The following is a 17,906-nucleotide window of genomic DNA, read 5'->3' on the forward strand; positions in this document are numbered from 1 at the left end:
ACAACCGTATAATACAGTGAGTATTTACAATCCTCTAGTAAACTTCAAATCGGGACAGGGCAAATTTGAAGTCAGAACAGGCGTAGGTCAATAACAGGTAATCACATAACATGGAACAGCATAGCAAAATGAACAAAGCAAGCGTCGGCCTTGTGAACTCCTAAATCTAGCTTCTGAACCGACTTTATGGGTTGCCTCCTGGCAACATCATCCACAGGAGGTGGGTGTGGTTTCAGTTAACTGGAGTGCAGGAAAAGTCAGGACAGGTGTCTCGGGATGGTACCTACTCACATAAACCCCACATCCCATGCAATGCAATACAATCCGCAAAATTAATGCAGGTTGTAACAAGTTAAGTAGATCATATCTTTAGGAAATTAATTGACGCTTCAGTGATTTGCCACTAGAGGCCACTCTTGTAACGACAGCAGACCGGAAGCTGGAAAAACTATTGGTATGGTTTTTGCGGATAGTTCCATCAATCGACTATTGATCGTCAAAATTGATTAATCGTTTGACCTCGAATGAATAATTTGAGAAGAAATGGAAATAAGTTTACACTGTGTTCAACTGACAATTCTTTCTCCCTGCATTTAAATTCGCCCGAGACATCAGGAACTCCATCCAAGTCCGAGTAAGTTGTTTAATTCGCAACTGATTTTGAAAATACTTGTAGATTTTATAGTTAATATTACGACCCAGATTTGCATTGCTTATTAGTCTTTGGTAAGGAGGACATGAGGTGCAGTTAGAAGCATGCAACAGGCCCCTTCCCTTCAGTTTGTTCGTGAGACTTGTGTCTTGGTTAAACTCTCCCTTTATTTTTTCTTTCCTTTTATATAATTCAGTATGGAGACTGTGGAAGTGGACCAGCTTGAGTCAATAAAGGTCATTAAATCCCTTCTCAATGACTGAAGGTGGACAAAGGGATCCGACAGTTCCTTTACTTTCCCCCTCGCTCTCGGAGACCACAGTGACGCTGACTCCAGAGCCTGTCCAGACAACAGTCACCAAAGAGGATCAGATTGTTACTTTGCTACCTGAAGATGAGTCAGAGGATCAAGACAAGTCCTCCAGGTCTACACTGCAGAAAGCAGAGCAGGAGAGTGTGATGGCTCCTTGGGATCAGCAGTGTTCAAGATTGAAGGCAAAAAAGGGGAGAATGTTTCTGTCTCCAGTTCTTATTTCAATCAGAATACCTCCTGCAGAGGCGTTTTCCCATTCCACTTCAGCTGAGGAAGAAGACCAATATGAAATCTCGAGAATCACATTCGCAATCAAACACTTTACACAAAACAGAGACCTCAGTCACGGTGATGATCTCATCGTCCCAAACGCGGGTGCTCCCCACCTTTTCGTGTCCGCCATCTTCATCCGACCTCTATGCTGAAATCCCCGGCTCCACCGATGCACCGATCCATGGCTCCATCCAGAAGTCCATCTTCATGAGGCTAAACAACCGGATCAAAATCTGAAGGTGAACATGTCACTCAGCGGGCGTTACCTGGAACAGCTCAGTCAACGGTGACTATAGTTTTCAGTTTGTATGTATTTCCATGCCTGACCACTAGAGGGAGATTCACAGTTTACCATTCATGATAAGTGACCTCTGTGACGTCACAGTGCGCCGCTCTCGATCGAATGCAGGCTAGAACGCTGAGCATACGACATGCAACCTTTCGAACAGCAGCTGCCAGATAACAGCAAGAATCTCCACACACAATTAAATCCCTAAACCCAGTGAAGTTTGAGTGTTTAGAATCCTGTATTGTGTTTTTACTGGAAGAGAACAATATTCTAAATACAGAGGACAGCAGGTGCTCATCTTCCATTTACTTTTGGCATATATTGAATGCAGATGGAGGAGATGCAGAGGGCTTTCTATAAAGCCATCATCATACTCCAGAGCACCTTGTGGATCATTGAAGAGCAGGTCAGCACAATTAATAACTCAGTCTTTCTGTTCTTTTGCTCTATAATGTTTCTACACAATATTGACAAAAGTATTGGGACACCTGACCTTCCCTGCCATATGTTGTGCTTGTGGACATTTGTGTTCATTCAGCAACAAGGGTGTTAGAAAACTCAGATACTAATGTAGAGGAGGTGAGGAGGTCTGGGGGTGCAGAGTTCGTGTTCTTGATCAAACAGGTTCAAGCTCAATAGCAGGAGATCTTCCAAACCATGGAGAGCATGGAGCTGGCTTTGTGCACAGGGGCATTGTCATGCTGGAACAGGTTTGGGTCTCCAAGTTCAAGTGAGGGAAAAGTTGTTACAACATCCAATACGATTGTGTGCCTCCGAATTTGTGGTAACAGTTTGGAGATGAACCACATATGGCTGGAAAAGTCAGGCGTTCCAATACTTTTGTCCATATATAGTATGTGATACACAATGTATGGAACAGTTCAGCTCTCAAATCAGAGGATATTTTGCTGATCAGATTGAGTTTGACCTTGTGAATCTAATCTTTTCTTTTCTTTTTGTAGTGTAAGAAAATGCGAGTCCATACAGGTTCTGCAGAAACAGATGGAGAAACTGTCACTGCAAGTCAGCAATCTACAGAGAGAGGTATCCACTTCCTGTCCCTGCCAAATCTACCGTATACGTTCCTGGTTTAAACACTACATATTTTCAGTGCTGCTTTGTTGTGCAGGTTTCGGTCCTCCAAATCTACGTGCTACTCTCTGTGGTCCTCATCATCCTCAGCATCCTCATCATCATCTATCTCCATTACTGTTTCATGTTGGATTCAAATCTCTCATCAGAATCTGAAACATCCATCCCAAAATCCTACAGCTGCAGGTGAGAGCCTCAGGACTCAAACATGATTTACTAATATGTTTCGATGGGTTTTATTTCGGCTGCTTTTGCTTTAATCCTGACATGTTGGTTTTCAGGGATTCCCTGAGAATGAGGACGTGAACCCAAAGCGGAGAGCGTCTTATCCTTTTTCACACTCGGCCATGCAGATTGCGACTACTGAAGGTAGAACCGAGATGCACTTTCAAGCAAGATAGCATTACCAGTGCCAAATGTGTTGGTGCAATTCTTCAGTAAACAGGGGGCGCCCTTGAGCAACAGATTTAATTTGAATGATAATTCAATAGAAAAGCAGATTAAATGGCAAAAAAAAAAAAATCCCGAAACACGTTTTCATTTATATTGAAACATAAATGTAGGATATCGGTAGCATTTTCTGCAATCCGCCACCTGCCGCACTCAATTCCTCCTGTCTTACACGCAGTCATTGTTTCATTGCCCCTGAGCAAGGCCCTTAACCCAGTAGCTGCTCAGGTGAATTAATGATATAAACGTAAGTCGCTCTGGATAAGGACTCTGATGAATGGCGTTAATGTAAAGGTCTGCAAAACCCGCAATAGAGGGTCATGTATCAAATTTCGAACTGATAAAATCAGCGTATGAGCCAAATTATTAGACATTGTTTTTACTTCTGGACCTGATCATGTGACTGCTGGAGAATTGATCATTTATTTACCCAAATTGTTCATTTGTTTATTACGTTTTTACATTTTCACAGGTCCAAGTAAAGCATATAATGTAGAAACTCGAAATAATTCAACCGGGAGTAAAAAGGTACACACACACACACACACTTTTCATTCCTAATGTATTAATAAATGCTCATATATTGTTACGGCCATAATATTTGTCATTTTTTCCTCTTCCAGAAAAAGCACTGTAAATTGAAATCCAGCACAAAGCCTGAGACGATCACTCCCACATTACTCTCCACAGTCATCACAATCTGGATGCCTCCTCATAGCACCGCTTCTACTCCCTTCTCTTTCAGAGACTCTCCACCAGAGGGAAGCTCTGAAGACTCTTCACAGTCAGACAAGCCTTCGACTAAAACTAACTAATAATCATGACTCAAACATGATCATAATATTGTCCTATTAAACTGCTCTTTTTACTGGGATTGAATCGAATGTGAGTCAATCCAAGCAGATTGTTCATTAATTGCACAAATAAAAGTTAATCAGAAACTGTTTTATACTTGGAGTCTTTGCTTATTATTCCACTAAGTTACATTTTTCAGTGTTAATCTGTGGAACGCTGATAGTGATGGACAGGTTGATGGACGAGGTCAGACGGGAGTCTCCCTGGACTATGATGTTTGTGGATGATATTGTGATTTGTGGTGAGAGTAGTGAGCAGGTTGAGAAGAGCCTGGAGAGCTGGAGGTACACGCTGGAGAGAAGGGGAATGAAAGTCAGTAGGAGTAAGACAGAATACATGTGTGTGAATGAGAGGGAGGGCAGTGGAGTGGTGCAGTTACAGGGAGAAGAGGTGGAGAAGGTGGAGGAGTTCAGGTGTAAAGTAATGGAGAGTGTGTTAGAGAAGTGAAGAAAAGAGTGCAGGCAGGGTGGAGTGGGTGGAGAAGAGTGACAGGAGTGATTTGTGATAGAAGAGTATCTGTGAGAGTGAAAGGGAAAGTTTATAGGACTGTGGTGAGACGTGAGATGTTGTTTTGATTTAGAGAAAGTGGCATTGAGTAAAATACTCTTCTCTTTAGCTTTTATTGAGGTAAAGAAAATATTTTGTTTGTTCTCTTTGTGCCCAAGTGATTAAAGTTTTGTTCTCTACTGCATGTCTTCGCCAAACAAGGACAAAACTGCACCAGCAGTGTATTGATTCCTGCCAGAGAGTTGATTCTCAGATGCTTTTACGATCAGACATACTGCATTAGATTCTTCATAACCAACTGTCAGTGGTGGTAAAAATAGATTGGGTCTTTTTGCACAAGGCTCTCATGAACAGTGAATTCAGGTGTTTACATTTTTACTGATCTGACATGTGATTATCTCCTCCTGTATTCTGTAATCTTAAATGACACTTAATCTCTAAACTTTACCCAAGTATATAATTATCCATGGCATTGATACTAAATGATATTTTTTACCCAATTGTGCATTCAGCCTACCATTTCTTCTTCTTCTTCTTCTTCTTCTTCTTCTTCTTCTTCTTATTATTATTATTATTATTATTATTTATCCCTCTTTCTGACTATCTCTATGATCTCTATCTCTAAGATTTGGCTTTCAACATCATGTGACATGTCTGAGTCAAAAAATTCTCATATCGTTGTAAATACTCCAAATGGTTTGTATGTAATGTGAATCTGGTAACAAAGACGCCATACCGCAACGGCATTGAGCACACACACTTGTAGTTGTCATCTTAAATTCAATGAACCGAGACAACAAAATAATGTTCCAGTGCCATCTAGTGGTCAAAAGTTGCATGTTAATATCCTATAAATGTTTACATCTGACTACTTTTATTGTTAATGCAACAATAGATGTTGTGCTTTCACTTAATTTGGCTCAGATCATCTTGAATGTGTGGCTGTTATTATTATTATTATTTTTATTATTAATATTATTATTATTTTTATTTTTATTATTATTATTATTATTATTATTATTAATGCTTCTTTTGTTGCTGTTGCAATATTATTTATTATTATGCAAATTATTTTTATTCTTATAAATGATTAAAAAATGCTAATGCTTTAGTCTTATTTGATAAAGTAAATGTAAGTTTCTCTCAGAAGGAGGCGACTCGGCAAACTGCAGTAAGCAGATATTTAATGAGAAAGTAAAAAAAACTATACACAGAGATCACTGGTAATACTGGAATTATCATTAAAATATAATGAACTATAACAAGTTATATAAAGATAAACATTATACATGAACTTTGGCACTTTAAAATCATATGTAAGATAAAATATCCACTGTACTTTAACATCTAAATATTTTAATGGCTACCAAGAACTAAATATTAAAAGTTAAAATCTTAACAGCATTGATTAATAATCACAATACATTTAAACACATAATTCTTTTCTTCATTAGACATTAAATGGCCATATTTAACTTTATAAATATTTTTTTTTTCAAGGAATACCATTTTTTTTGTTTATTCCAACCTGCTTTTACATACCCCACTACAGCATTTACTCTTTCTTTCGTTTTTGGGTTCAATTTTCCTCATCTCTATTAGTTTCTGAGCAAGAGCAGTTTTCTATTTTTTTTTTCAGCTTGAGGGATCAAGAAGTCTAGAGTAAAGGTAAGAGGAAAGGTAGTAGGAAAGCATGAGGATCACTTGAGAAACACTGCTTTTCAATTGTTCTGTAGAAGTGTGCTGCCACTCCTCCAATTGTGCTGTAAGGCTTGTTTCCCTCACCTCCCTCATATACAGCACTGGGTGCTTCTCTCTGTTTGATGCATCAGACTGCAGAACAACATAGAGAAAAAAAGTCAGGCAAATACTTCATACAAAACTGATTTTGGTAGGAAGCCTATTTGGATGACCCAATTCACTGGATCATATTGTGAGGCCAGTCAGTGGGCTGGTAATTTCCAAAAAAATGCAAACCTTTTATAAAAATTAGCCAGCTTTTTAATATTGGGTCTTTTGCTTACTGTCAAATGATGTATGAACCTGTTCATGACCCAAGAGGAAGCCCAGATACAGTAATTCCACCCACCCAATTGCAGACCTATTTGGATTTGCTGGGAGTCCAAGGATACCAAGAATACTCATGAGTTGATATGGAGCACATGAATATGGCTGATGTGCAATAATCTTGGAGTCCCACAGTGACAGGTTAAATTCTTGGAAGTTCACATCTCTGAGGTTCTGATATTTTTTAAATGAGCAATATGCCATAATTCATGATGCCATATTCTAGGTCTTATTGCTGAGATTGCACTATAAAATATATTGTTAATAAATGTATTTGATAAGAGCTAATAGCCAAGTCAAACCAATAGCCAAGTCCAATAATACAGGCTGCTGTAAAATATAGAGAGCAAAGATGAATAATTGTGAAGGGGTGCAGGTGTATTGGTGTCTCATCAGTATCATAAAACTTGAAAATAGCAATACATTTTAGTGCCCTTTGAACACCAATTAACAAATAAGAAAGTAAATCAAATCTAAATCAAATCAGTATCTAGTGTGACTACCTTTTGGATTTCAATACCTGATTTTGCAAACGTTGTACATGTGCACAATGTCAGGATGTTTATTTATGCTGCAGCAGGACAACAACCTACAGCCAATTAAGAACTATCTTTAGAATAGAGAAAGAGAAGAAGAGGTCCTAGAAGTGATGGCTTTGTCCCCACAAACTACCTGCTGAGTTCCTTCAAAAACTAGTCTGTACCACAAACAGCAATTAGAACTGATGCTGTTTTCAAACTAAGAGTGTTCACACCACATATTGATTTTATTTGGATTTGGACTAGACTGCGCCGCAATTTTGTTAATTGATAAAAAAAATTAATTTAATGCATTCTTACTTTACAGCATTTTTTTTACACCACCATTTGCACACATGGATTGGGGAATAGTTGAATCCTTTTAAGATCAGTCAGGTTGCATGGGAACTGTCTGTCTCTCCAGAGATGTTTAATACGATGTTTAGAATTTAGTCCTCTGGCTAGACCACAATAGAACATTCACAGAGTTGTCCCTAAGCCACTTCTTTGTTGTCCTGGCTGTGTGCTTGGATAAACAGTGCTTGGGTTCCTCTAGACATAACGTTGTGAAATGAGACTACACAGTTCAATCTTGGTTTCCTCAGTTAATAGAATCTTGTTCCAAACAGTCTGATAGTCTTTAAGTGGGCTTCCATGGGTTTTGCACCAAGGAGAGGCTTCCGTCTAGCCACTCTGTCATAAAGAACTTTGTTTCTTCTTCCCACACAATCTCGAGAGCTACGTCAGATTGACAATCAGGTTCTTGGTCACCTCTTTTAACTATGTTTTACTGTTCGAGAGTCTGATTTATCTCTGTCTCCCTCTAGTGGCGCATGGCTGTACTGGTGAAATGTAATAGATTAACATACTAATATTGCTAATTGTCATATCTGGATGTGCGGATGTTTTACAATAACACATAGATTCCAGGTATTGGCTCTATTTCTATGTTTTCTATATGTTTTCTTTGTCTTTCAGTCAGAATTTAAAAACTACTAATTTATTGATAAAACTACAAAAATGTACTGATATGTATATCGAAGATACAAAATAGAAAAGTTTATAAATAAAAATACAACATAAAAAAAACATCCATTATTTACCTTGATACTTGTGTTACACATTGTAAAACTTTATCTAATTAAATATATGCATTTTTCTGAAATTGAACATTTTGTGAAGACAAGGAATGATGCATAAAGAGAAAAACTGTGTGAGAAAAAAATGCTCCATCAGCAGGTTTAATATGGACGCATTCCATGTAGTATAAAGACTACCTTTATTCTTATTATAAATGCATTTTATTGACCAAACAAATGTTGATTGTGGGCATTATGTGTATTAAGAATGTAATAAAAAAAAAGCCCAATAATTTCATTGACTGTGACACTAATAAAACTTTATACTTTATATCAATTCACTGGTGTAATAGACAATAATATAATAATAATACAAAAATAGAAGAAGAAGAAGAAGAAGAAGGATAAGCTGAAATATAAATAGGCAAATATCCAGTGTCATTTGATACATGTATGTTTGTCTTAGAAAGATCACACACAACTGTCAACACCTCGGTGAAGCTGTTACGTTGGCATTGATTACTATTTAGTACATTTCAGTACATAAACATAACAGTATATGTGTAGACAGAAATGTGGTGTTCTAAAGTGGTGGTAAAAAATAATTATAAGAATAATATATCACTATATTATTACTATATCATTAATATATATTATTGATAATAGTAATATGATTTGGATGATGATTGGCTGAAGATTCAGGGTTATTTGATAGAACATGTATGTTTTTGTCAGTAAGAAGCAACTCAGACAAACTTCAGTAAGCAGATATTTAATGAGAAAATCAGAAAAACAGTTACACAGATCACAATCAAGAGTAGAATTAACACTGTAAGATAATAAACTACATCAAGTTCAAATCTACTCGTTTACAATATCACATTTATTATTCTACATGTAGGTAAAGATTCCACTGCAATTCATAATCAGGTAAAGCTCAGAAGAGGAGTAAAGAGGATTTTTTCTGATAACTGAAATGTAATGATTAAATATTGATTAACAGTATTAATGAATAAACACAGTGCATTTTATTTATTGACAAAAATACACTTTTAATTCTGATATTAATTCCCTTCTTTATTCGATATTACATGGTCATTCTCTCTCATGAGTTTGTTTATTACCTGTAATAAAATATTTATCTTTTTATTTAATTTACTCCTGCTCCTGCATACCCACTGCAGCATGAACTCTTTCCTCTGATTCCGGTCGAATATTTCTCATCTCTTCTAGTTTCTGAGCAAGATCAGGTTTTCCAGTTTCCTGAGCTCGAGGGATCAAGAAGTCAAGAGCCTGGATAATGAAAGCAGAATCTGGCTTTAAAGCAATCTCACACAGTTTCATGATGGCGGTGCAGGCTTCTTCCACCAGCTCAGATTTTTCCTTTTCAGTGTTGCTCACATCTTCTTTCAGTCTATTCTCTATGCTTTTCATCTCCTCTTCTTGTTTCTTCTTGCTCTCAAGTTCATTTTCAACATTTTTTAAGGATGCAGAATCATATGTGACACCTGATGCTGAATTACTGTTGGTTTCATATTGTTTTTTGAGATCAGCATATGTCATTATGGTCTGCCTGCTGCGTGTCACATATTTCTTGTTCTCTCTGACATGCTTAGTGTAGTGACATTTACCTGTACATACAGTACAATGATCATGTTTCATGACGTAACACCACCAAGCATTCAAGGCTGCCCAGCAGTCATACTCATGACAGTTCTCCTCACAGACAGAGCATGTGGTGGCCATGCTGTTCTGCCATAAAACATTTCCAATGGGAACTTTTACTTTATAAGTCTTGGTTACTGTAAAAGGAAAATTTTTGTCTTTCTCAATCTTTTCTCTGTTTTCCTGAAGAGCTTTCTGAATCTGAACCAGGTCTTTACTTTTGCTTTCCACAAACTTAATTCTGAATTGTAGATTATTAATACAGGCTTCAAGTTGTTTGGACTCAGACAGAACACCACTAGTTTGCTCCAAACTTTTTCTGTTATCATTTTTCAGTGAGTCAAAGAAATGATTTAAACTGTCTTCTGTTTGTTCCCAAGCTGACTGAAGAGGTCTGTTATACTTTTCGCTCCTTTTCTCAGTTTGTCGATTGTTAAATAAGAAACACTCAGGTTCATCTTCTTCATCTTTCCTGCAGGGAATCTCTGCTCGCTTAATGGCATTTTTCACATCTGTTGGAGGCATTCCATCTGAATAAGTGACAAAAATGACAATATTGTTCTCAATGTCTTTACCAAACAAAGACAAAACTGCATCAAAGATGTATTGCTGTCTGTTTGAGAGTCGATTCTCAGATGCCTTCAATACCAGACACACTGCATCAATTTCTTTCACTCCAGAATTACTGCGAAACAGTTTGTACAGATTCTCAGCAATCTTTTTATCTAGATTTGTTCCTCTGGTGTCTCCGTAACCTGGAGTGTCAATGATGGTGAGACAGATTGGGTTGTCCTGACCAAAGACTTCATACACTGTGATTTTACTTGTTTGACTTTTTGACTGATCTGGCACATCATTATGTTCTCCCTCTTCAGTAATCTCAAACCACACTTCATCTTTAAACTTCACCCCAAGTATATAATTGGCCATGGCATTGATCAGAGTAGTTTTGCCTGTTCCAGTTTCTCCTACTATCAGTATTATTTTGTTATGCATGTTGACATCTTGCTGTCCGAATGTCCATTTTCTTACTGATCCGTTTTCATCAATATTACTCCTGGTAGTGATGAGACGATATCGTGCAGGAGGACCTTCAGTAGTGGAGGATATCAAATTACTCTTCTGTATTGCATCATGTACAGCCACTGATGCAGTGTGAAACCTTGAGAAATCAAATAAACATTTATAGAACCAATTTTGTTTTCTGTGCTGTCAATTATTATGTGATATATTACTGGTATATTAATTAATTTCTCATCACTTCTTAAAATAAATAATAATAATAATAATAATAATTAAAAAAAAATAACTAACGTATTTTTTTTACTTTTGCATAAACTTTAAAATATCAAATATATTTTAACTTGTATTATTTATAACATTTATATAAAGAAAACCCTAAAACACATTTAATTGTTCAACTGATCACTTACTTAGTAGCCATAATGTGTAGAGGTTTGGAGTGAGAATTTCCAGCAAGTCTAGTAAACAGAAAGACCTGGGAAAAGAATAAACATCATCCATTATACCTATTCATTATGCTATTTAAAACATTAATTCTTGTAGGGATATAGTGATTTTCAAAGTATAAATTCACAATTTTAGAGGAGTTGTATTAGTAATTGCAGTAATTAGGCTGTAACAGTCAGCTTATTCATCATGTGATGATTTATTTAATTAATATTATTCACTATTTCTTTGTGTTGGGCTCCAGTTTAACCCATAGCAGCTCCAGTATACAATATTTTCTGATTTCTTGAAGTACAAAAGAAACCTAATATTGTAAAATCACACGGTCACCTCTAAGCTACACTGAGTATACAGTCACACCCATACAGACTGCACAAATCAACACACATCAATACTTTGACAAAATAATACTCACAGACTCGGTGAATAAGAAACGCAGAAATGGACTTTGTTGCACAAAATGGCAATCAACCCAAGATCAGTTCATCAAGATGTCTCTGAATGATCTGATCTAGCTCTGACTCTCTCCTGTATTTATACTGTGTGCTGCTACTTCTGATTCAGCCCTTTGATTTCCCTTATTTTTGTCCACCCTCTTCCTTGCATAAACAAAATTCCTGTCAAGACTGTGGCACCAGATCTTCCTCTGTTCATCAACTCATACTCTCGGATATATGATAATACCTACATCAGCAGCTGGTCCATTAGGGCATGGATTTTAATGCATTACTGAAATAACTCTGCTTTGCTCTTATTTCCCGGAATGGTCCCTCCATTCTACCACATCCTGCCAGCCTGTGAGTGAGGCATTTATAACAGCTTTCAGCCCTACCCATTATAGACCTACTGTCACGGTCAGATCAGGAGTCCCGAGTGCAGTCAATATGCTTTATTTGCCTTTTTACACAAAACGTGAGCTTAGGTGGAAGCCCAGACCGGAATACAGGTATAATCCAAATCATGGAGTGTCCAGGGATGATTTCCAGAATGAACTGTAGATCGAACAGTGAGTGAGTGAGAACAGGGGCCTTATAAAGGAGTGAGTAGACTGGAGACAGGTGAAGGTAATTAGTAGGCGTGGCTGGCGTTTTCATGAAAATTACCCCCTCCTCGAGGGGTCGCTCTCGATGCCCCTAACTCGGCGCCTGGGACACCTGTGGCCCCGGGGTGTGGGGCGGTTAGGGTGGTTGGCGTGAAACTCCTCCAGGAGCGCTGGGTCTAACATGACACCGTCTGGCGACCCAGGAGCGTTCCTCATGTCCGTACCCCTCCCAGTCCACTAGGTATTCTAGGTTGGCACCCCTACTTCGCTAGTTCAGAACCTCCTGGACGGAGTCCAGCATATCCAGGGAAGGAGGATCTATGGCGACACCAGGGTACTCTGTGATAGGGGTTTTAGGAGTGACACGGGTTTTAGGAGTGACACGTGGAAGGTCAGATAGATGCGGTACAGAGGAGAAAGGTCAAGCCGATAGGGCACATCATTGACCCGCCTGATGATCTGGAACGGCCCAAAGAAAAGGGGACTGAGTTTCTTACTGGGTATCTGTAGCGGCAGATCTCGAGTGGACAACCAGACCTGATCGCCTGGTTGGTAAGTAGATCTCCTAGTATCTGCAAATCTCTGGTTGGTTCTGAGGGCCCGTCAGAGCGGTTTGTGTGCTGACTCCCACACGTGCAGGCCAGGCCAGTCTCACCCCACATCGTCACATATCGAGGTTGCTTCGAATGGCGTAAACATCCTACACAGAAGGGAGCCCCTTTGCATCGCTTTTCAACGTAGATGGCCATCCTATACACTTAATCACTTATTATTTATAATAAATATTATTTATTTTAATAAACACTTTTTATTTATAATAATAAGTGTATCGGATTATTTATACTATATTAAATAAATAATAGTAATGTTACGAAATGTCCACTACATACGACCAATTCGTTGGTTGTCCCCCGGCCGCGTTGAAATCCGAAGATGACCCGAACCCTAACCCTAACCCTAACCCTAAACCAAACCCTAACCCTAATCTGAAGATGAGGGATTTGCATTAAAGTGTATTGGACGGCCATCTACGTTGAAAAGCGACGCCAAGGGGCTCCCTTCTGCGTCGGATGTCTACGCCATCTGGGGCAATGTCGATATGTGACGATGTGGTGAGACTGTGTAGTGCAGGCTTTCTCGGAACCAGTAATCCACAGCTGTAACGTTGGGTGGCTCGTCTGTCTAGGGAAACAACAGTGGCTGGAAGCCCAGCATGCACTGGAATGGGGTCAGGCCAGTTGGCATCTCAGCGCAGGGAGTTTTGCGCGTACCTGGCCCAGGGGAGAAAATGTTTCCAGCTAGTTTGGTCCTGATTGCAGTACGACCGGAGGTAGCGTGCTGGGGCCAGGAGGAGAGTTTATTTGGGGCCTTGTGCTTCGATCTCAGCAGGGACTGACGGCATGGCCCAGGAACAAACGTCCTTCCTTCACCAGCAGTTAAACAATAGTTTTGTCATTAAAACATGCTCACTGCAGACACCAGTTGTTTACAGTAGAACTCTATAAAGTCAATACGGCTTTGTAGATTAAAAAGACAGGCTTGAAGTCGTTTGAATTCAGTAAGAACACCAATAGTTTGCTCCAAACCTTTTCTTTGTCCCACTTTTTTTCATATTTACTATATTTTATTACACTAATGTGCAAAAAGAGTGTTTTAAAATTAGCAATATACCATAATTAATGATGCCATATTCTAGGTCTTATTGCTGAGTTTTTCCCTTCAAAATCTATTGTTAATAAATATATTTAATAATAGCTAATAGCCAAGTCAAACCAATAGCCAAGTCCAATAATCCAGGCTGTTGTAAAATATGGAGAACAAAGATCAATAATTGTGAAAAGGTGCAGGTAAACTGGTGTCATAATATCATAGCAATATTTTTTAGTGCCCTTTGGACACCAATTAACAAATAAGGAAGTAATATAAAATATAAATCAAATCACTATTTGGTAGACTTTATGTCCTAGGCATCCTTTTAACCCTTGACATCTGCATTTCAATCAATGACAAGCACCACGATTTAGACCTCTACACAGACACACACACCACAAGGGAGCATTCTTTTATTAATGAAATAATAAATAATATGTGTCAGGGTTTCCTGACACACTGCTGTGTTCCAGGGTTCTCGTGGACGCATTGCACCATCTCCGAGTGTCTGCGAGAGTGCCATGGCATCCCAGCATCCCCACGAGCTGTCCGGGCCGCCACAGAGTCGTCACGAGAGCGCCGGGCCGCCACAGAGTCGTCACGAGAGCGCCGGGCCGCCACAGAGTTGTCACGAGAGCGCCAGGCCTCCACAAAGTCGTCACGAGAGCGCAGAGGGTGCCGCTCAGCCCCAGAGTTCCGCCGAGGGTGCCGATCAGCCCCAGAGTTCCGCCGAGGGTGCCGCTCAGCCCCAGAGTTCCGCCCCCGAGTTCCGCTGAGGGTGGCACTCAGCCGCCGAGGGTGCCGCTCAGCCCCCGAGTTCCGCCGAGGGTGCCGCTCAGCCACCAAGTCCCGCCGAGGGTGCCGCTCAGCCACCGAGTCCCCAGGAGAGCTCAGCCCCATTCTAGAGTCCCCAGGAGAGCTCAGCCCCATTTCAGAGTCCCCAGGAGAGCTCATCCCTGTTCAAAGGCCGCAAAGGGGACGTCGTCCCGCCGCCTGGCAGCGAAGAGGCTCGCCCCCAGGTCCTCCTCAGGGTGACGCCAGGCCTCCAGGTTCCCCGCAGGTCGACACTGGGCCTCCAGGTTCCCCGCAGGACGACGTCGGGCCTCCAAGCTTCCCGCATAAAGACGTCGGGCCTCCAGGTTCCCCGCAGGACAACATCAGGCCCCCAGGTTCCCCGTTCGGCCGAGGATGCCCCTGTGTTCCTGGTCTCCGCCGTGGACATCGCTCGGCCTCTGGTCTCTGCCGTGGACGTCACTCGGCCTCTGGTCTCCACCGTGGACCTCGCTTGGTTCAGGTTCCCCGCTGTGGAGGTCGCGCCGCTGCTGATCTCCGCCAGTAATCCTGCTCAGCTTCCGGTCTTTTCGAGGGCTGCGGGCCCGTTCCTGATCCTGACCAAGGACGCCGCTTTGCCTTGGGCCCCTTCCGATCTTCCCCTGTTCTGCTGCGATGCTCACGGGCCCTCCTTTGTCCAGGGTCGGTTGGAGAGGCCTTTCTCAGAGTGCCCCGGCCCGCCTGACATTGGTGGGTTTTGGGGCGTCGGGTGCCGCCCCTGGAGGGGGGGTACTGTCAGGGATTCCCCTGCCATGCCCCGCTCGGCCGGCGGTCAGAGATTCCCCTGCCACGCCCCCCTCAGTAGCTGTCAGAGATGCACCCGCCACACCCCCTTAGTAGCTGTCAGAGATGCACCCTGCCATGCCCCCCTCAGTAGCTGTCATGGTTCCTCGTTATCCCGTGCCTGCCTGAACGACCGACAGCTGTGGCTCGTTACGGATCAGACTATATAGACTCACGTTCTCGAGTCACAGGCTGTCGGTTCTTAAATTGTCATGCTGGTCATTCCGCGACCGCCGGCCTTCCCGCTGGTTCTGTCCCCAAGACTCTGTTTCCGCGTCAGATTCCGCGTCAGACTCTTTGCCGTGGAGTTGCTTTCATTTCAGGTTTTGTTTTCCATTGGACATTTACTTTCGTGTTGGATTACTCATCCTGAGCGGATATACTTTTCGTTTGCTTTTCTTCGCGGCTTGTGAGTGTTCCTTTTTGTTGAACTAATTTTGAATAAAGACATGATCGAGTTATTTCCGCTTCCGCGTCATCAGCCTGACAATATGTTCCACGTTCCATGACATAGGCCTATATTTTGTATGTATTTTCTCGTTTAAATAAACGTAGTGTTTAACTCTGTCTCTACAATAGTTACACTTATTTATGTATCTCTGCTTTGATGCTGTATTTTCATTTAAGGCTTGATGTCAAAGTTGATATAAAAACTATCTGTTCTTTACTTTCCTTACAAGGGTGCATTTTATATACCAGAATATAACATTATATTAACACAAGTTATACCTTAAATACTTGTTCCGGTATATTAATGTACCTCTGCTTTAATGCTCTTTATTATTTTAAGGCTTAATATCAAAATGATTACAAAATTATTTGTTCTTTTTTTTCCAAAAAACGGTGCACTTTGTATTATCACGAAATGTACCGTACTGTCTTAATACAATTTGGATAAAACTTTATAAGTTTTCCAAAGCAAATATAAACAGGTAATCCCCCACAAACGCATGGACAAAAAGTTTCTGCCTCCGAAAAATTCAGGCCTAGCTTTGGCCATTCCACCAAAGATGGGTGTGGTCGGGACCTTTAAAATGTCCCAAACACCACTAATCGACGCTCAGAACCTGTTTTCCAAGACAGGACTCAAACCCCTTTTGAGAGATCTTCCAGCAAGCTTTACCTTCAAGAACTTCTCCTGCTCTGATCTTCAGGAGAGCCTGGAAGAACATCTAACTCCCTCCTAACAGACTCTTCAAACATTCCTTTGTCTACCGCTTCCAGATTCTTGTGCAACAAGCCAATGCAAGTAACCGTTTTACCAACCAGTCTAAATACGTGTTTAAACTTGAGCCCTTTATTTTTAAGGTGAATTTTAATTTCTTGATGATTCTTGTTTAGATTGTGATTGTTTTGAAGGTTAAGCTTGCCATTCTTTTTCTTTCCTTTCTTTTTTTCTTCCTCCTTTTACCAATTTACCTATCCTTTTTTCCTCTTTTAATAATCCTAAATTGTTTTTGTCTTCCTGACTTGTGTGTTAGTTATCTCGACTATCACTAGTGTTGACTATATTCATTGCCTCTTACTCTGCTATCATATCTCTGGATCTTAACTCTTTTCGCGATTATAAGCACAATGCCGGCTGTGTGTCTGCCTTTGAGCACAGGTGAGGACTCGTTCGAGTTGCAAACGATGGAGTTGGAGATGGAGGCTTTTGAGAAACAGATTTGTGGGCTGCATGCAAAGCATGCCCAGCTGCGAGAGCGGAAAGCAGCGCTGGAAACATACCGGGCGGACGCGCAATCGTCCCAGGTAAATTCCCGGGTTGAATCTAACGCTCCCAGCAACTCAACTCCGCGTGTTTCTCTGCCCAGGCCCAGCGCACCTACAACGTGGCCCGCCCAGGTATCGTTTACTCCAGAACCAGTGCACCACGGACCCTGGATGCTGCAGCAGTGGAAGACATGAGCCAAGCCCCGGTCGAGGATGTCTCCCCCGCCACCACCACCGGCCTTCAAAATCTCGAACGAGAACCGCTTCGCCCCTCTCCGCGACACGGAACGCAATACCGTGATTCTTGGAGATTTCATCGTTCGGCATGTCCACGCTACCGGAGCTAAAGGTAAGGTGCACACATTTGCTGTTATCCTGGTGCTCGTGTTCTAGATGTCGCTGCTCAGGTACCCGCGATCCTGAACGAGAACTTCGGAGCGGTTGTTCTCCATGCTGGAACGAACGGAGGGATTTCAGGATCCTGGTGGAGACGGTACACAGCGCATCGCCAACAACGAGGATCATAGTGTCAGGACGTCTTTCCACTTACCAGCGAGGGGCTGAGAAATTTAGTAGACTTTGCACTAAATGAATGGTTACAGTCATGGTGTCGAGAGCACAAACTTCTCTTTGTTAATAACTGGAACTGTTTCTGGG

At 41.0% G+C, this 17,906-nt stretch overlaps 1 protein-coding gene and 1 long non-coding RNA gene across 4 annotated transcripts; one reads left to right on the plus strand and one right to left on the minus strand.

Annotated features, from left to right (window-relative positions):
• The first annotated feature begins 523 nt into the window (after positions 1–523).
• LOC124386692 lies at positions 524–4,018 on the plus strand. 3 transcript variants are annotated; one of them, XR_006925997.1, is made up of 6 exons: positions 524–634; positions 849–2,571; positions 2,657–2,805; positions 2,901–2,988; positions 3,542–3,597; positions 3,693–4,018. It is a non-coding gene; the product is annotated as an uncharacterized LOC124386692 (long non-coding RNA). The 3 variants fall into 3 exon arrangements; XR_006925998.1 differs by having other exon boundaries at positions 530–1,524; positions 1,859–2,571; XR_006925999.1 differs by having other exon boundaries at positions 530–1,477; positions 1,859–2,571.
• Positions 4,019–8,851: 4,833 nt separating this feature from the next.
• Positions 8,852–12,488, minus strand: LOC124387576. Its single transcript, XM_046851985.1, has 2 exons — positions 12,334–12,488; positions 8,852–10,922 (listed from the first exon to the last, which is right to left on the minus strand). The coding sequence occupies exons 1-2, from the start codon at positions 12,486–12,488 to the stop codon at positions 9,251–9,253; spliced, it is 1,827 nt and encodes a 608-aa protein (XP_046707941.1). The 3' UTR covers positions 8,852–9,250.
• Between the last annotated feature and the right edge of the window lie 5,418 nt (positions 12,489–17,906).

Source organism: Silurus meridionalis, chromosome 6, assembly GCF_014805685.1.
Source record: "Silurus meridionalis isolate SWU-2019-XX chromosome 6, ASM1480568v1, whole genome shotgun sequence".
In the NCBI taxonomy this organism is placed as follows: domain Eukaryota; kingdom Metazoa; phylum Chordata; class Actinopteri; order Siluriformes; family Siluridae; genus Silurus; species Silurus meridionalis.

Bases quoted from the DNA above. Each gene is read 5' to 3' on its own strand.
- LOC124387576 (XM_046851985.1), bottom strand. From the start codon at position 12,488: ATGAGGAACGCTCCTGGGTCGCCAGACGGTGTCATGTTAGACCCAGCG. The intron at 10,923-12,333 runs GTAATTTTCATG...TGATTTCTCAAG, and splicing joins AGCGACCCCTCGAGGAGGGG to GTTTCACACTGCATCAGTGG.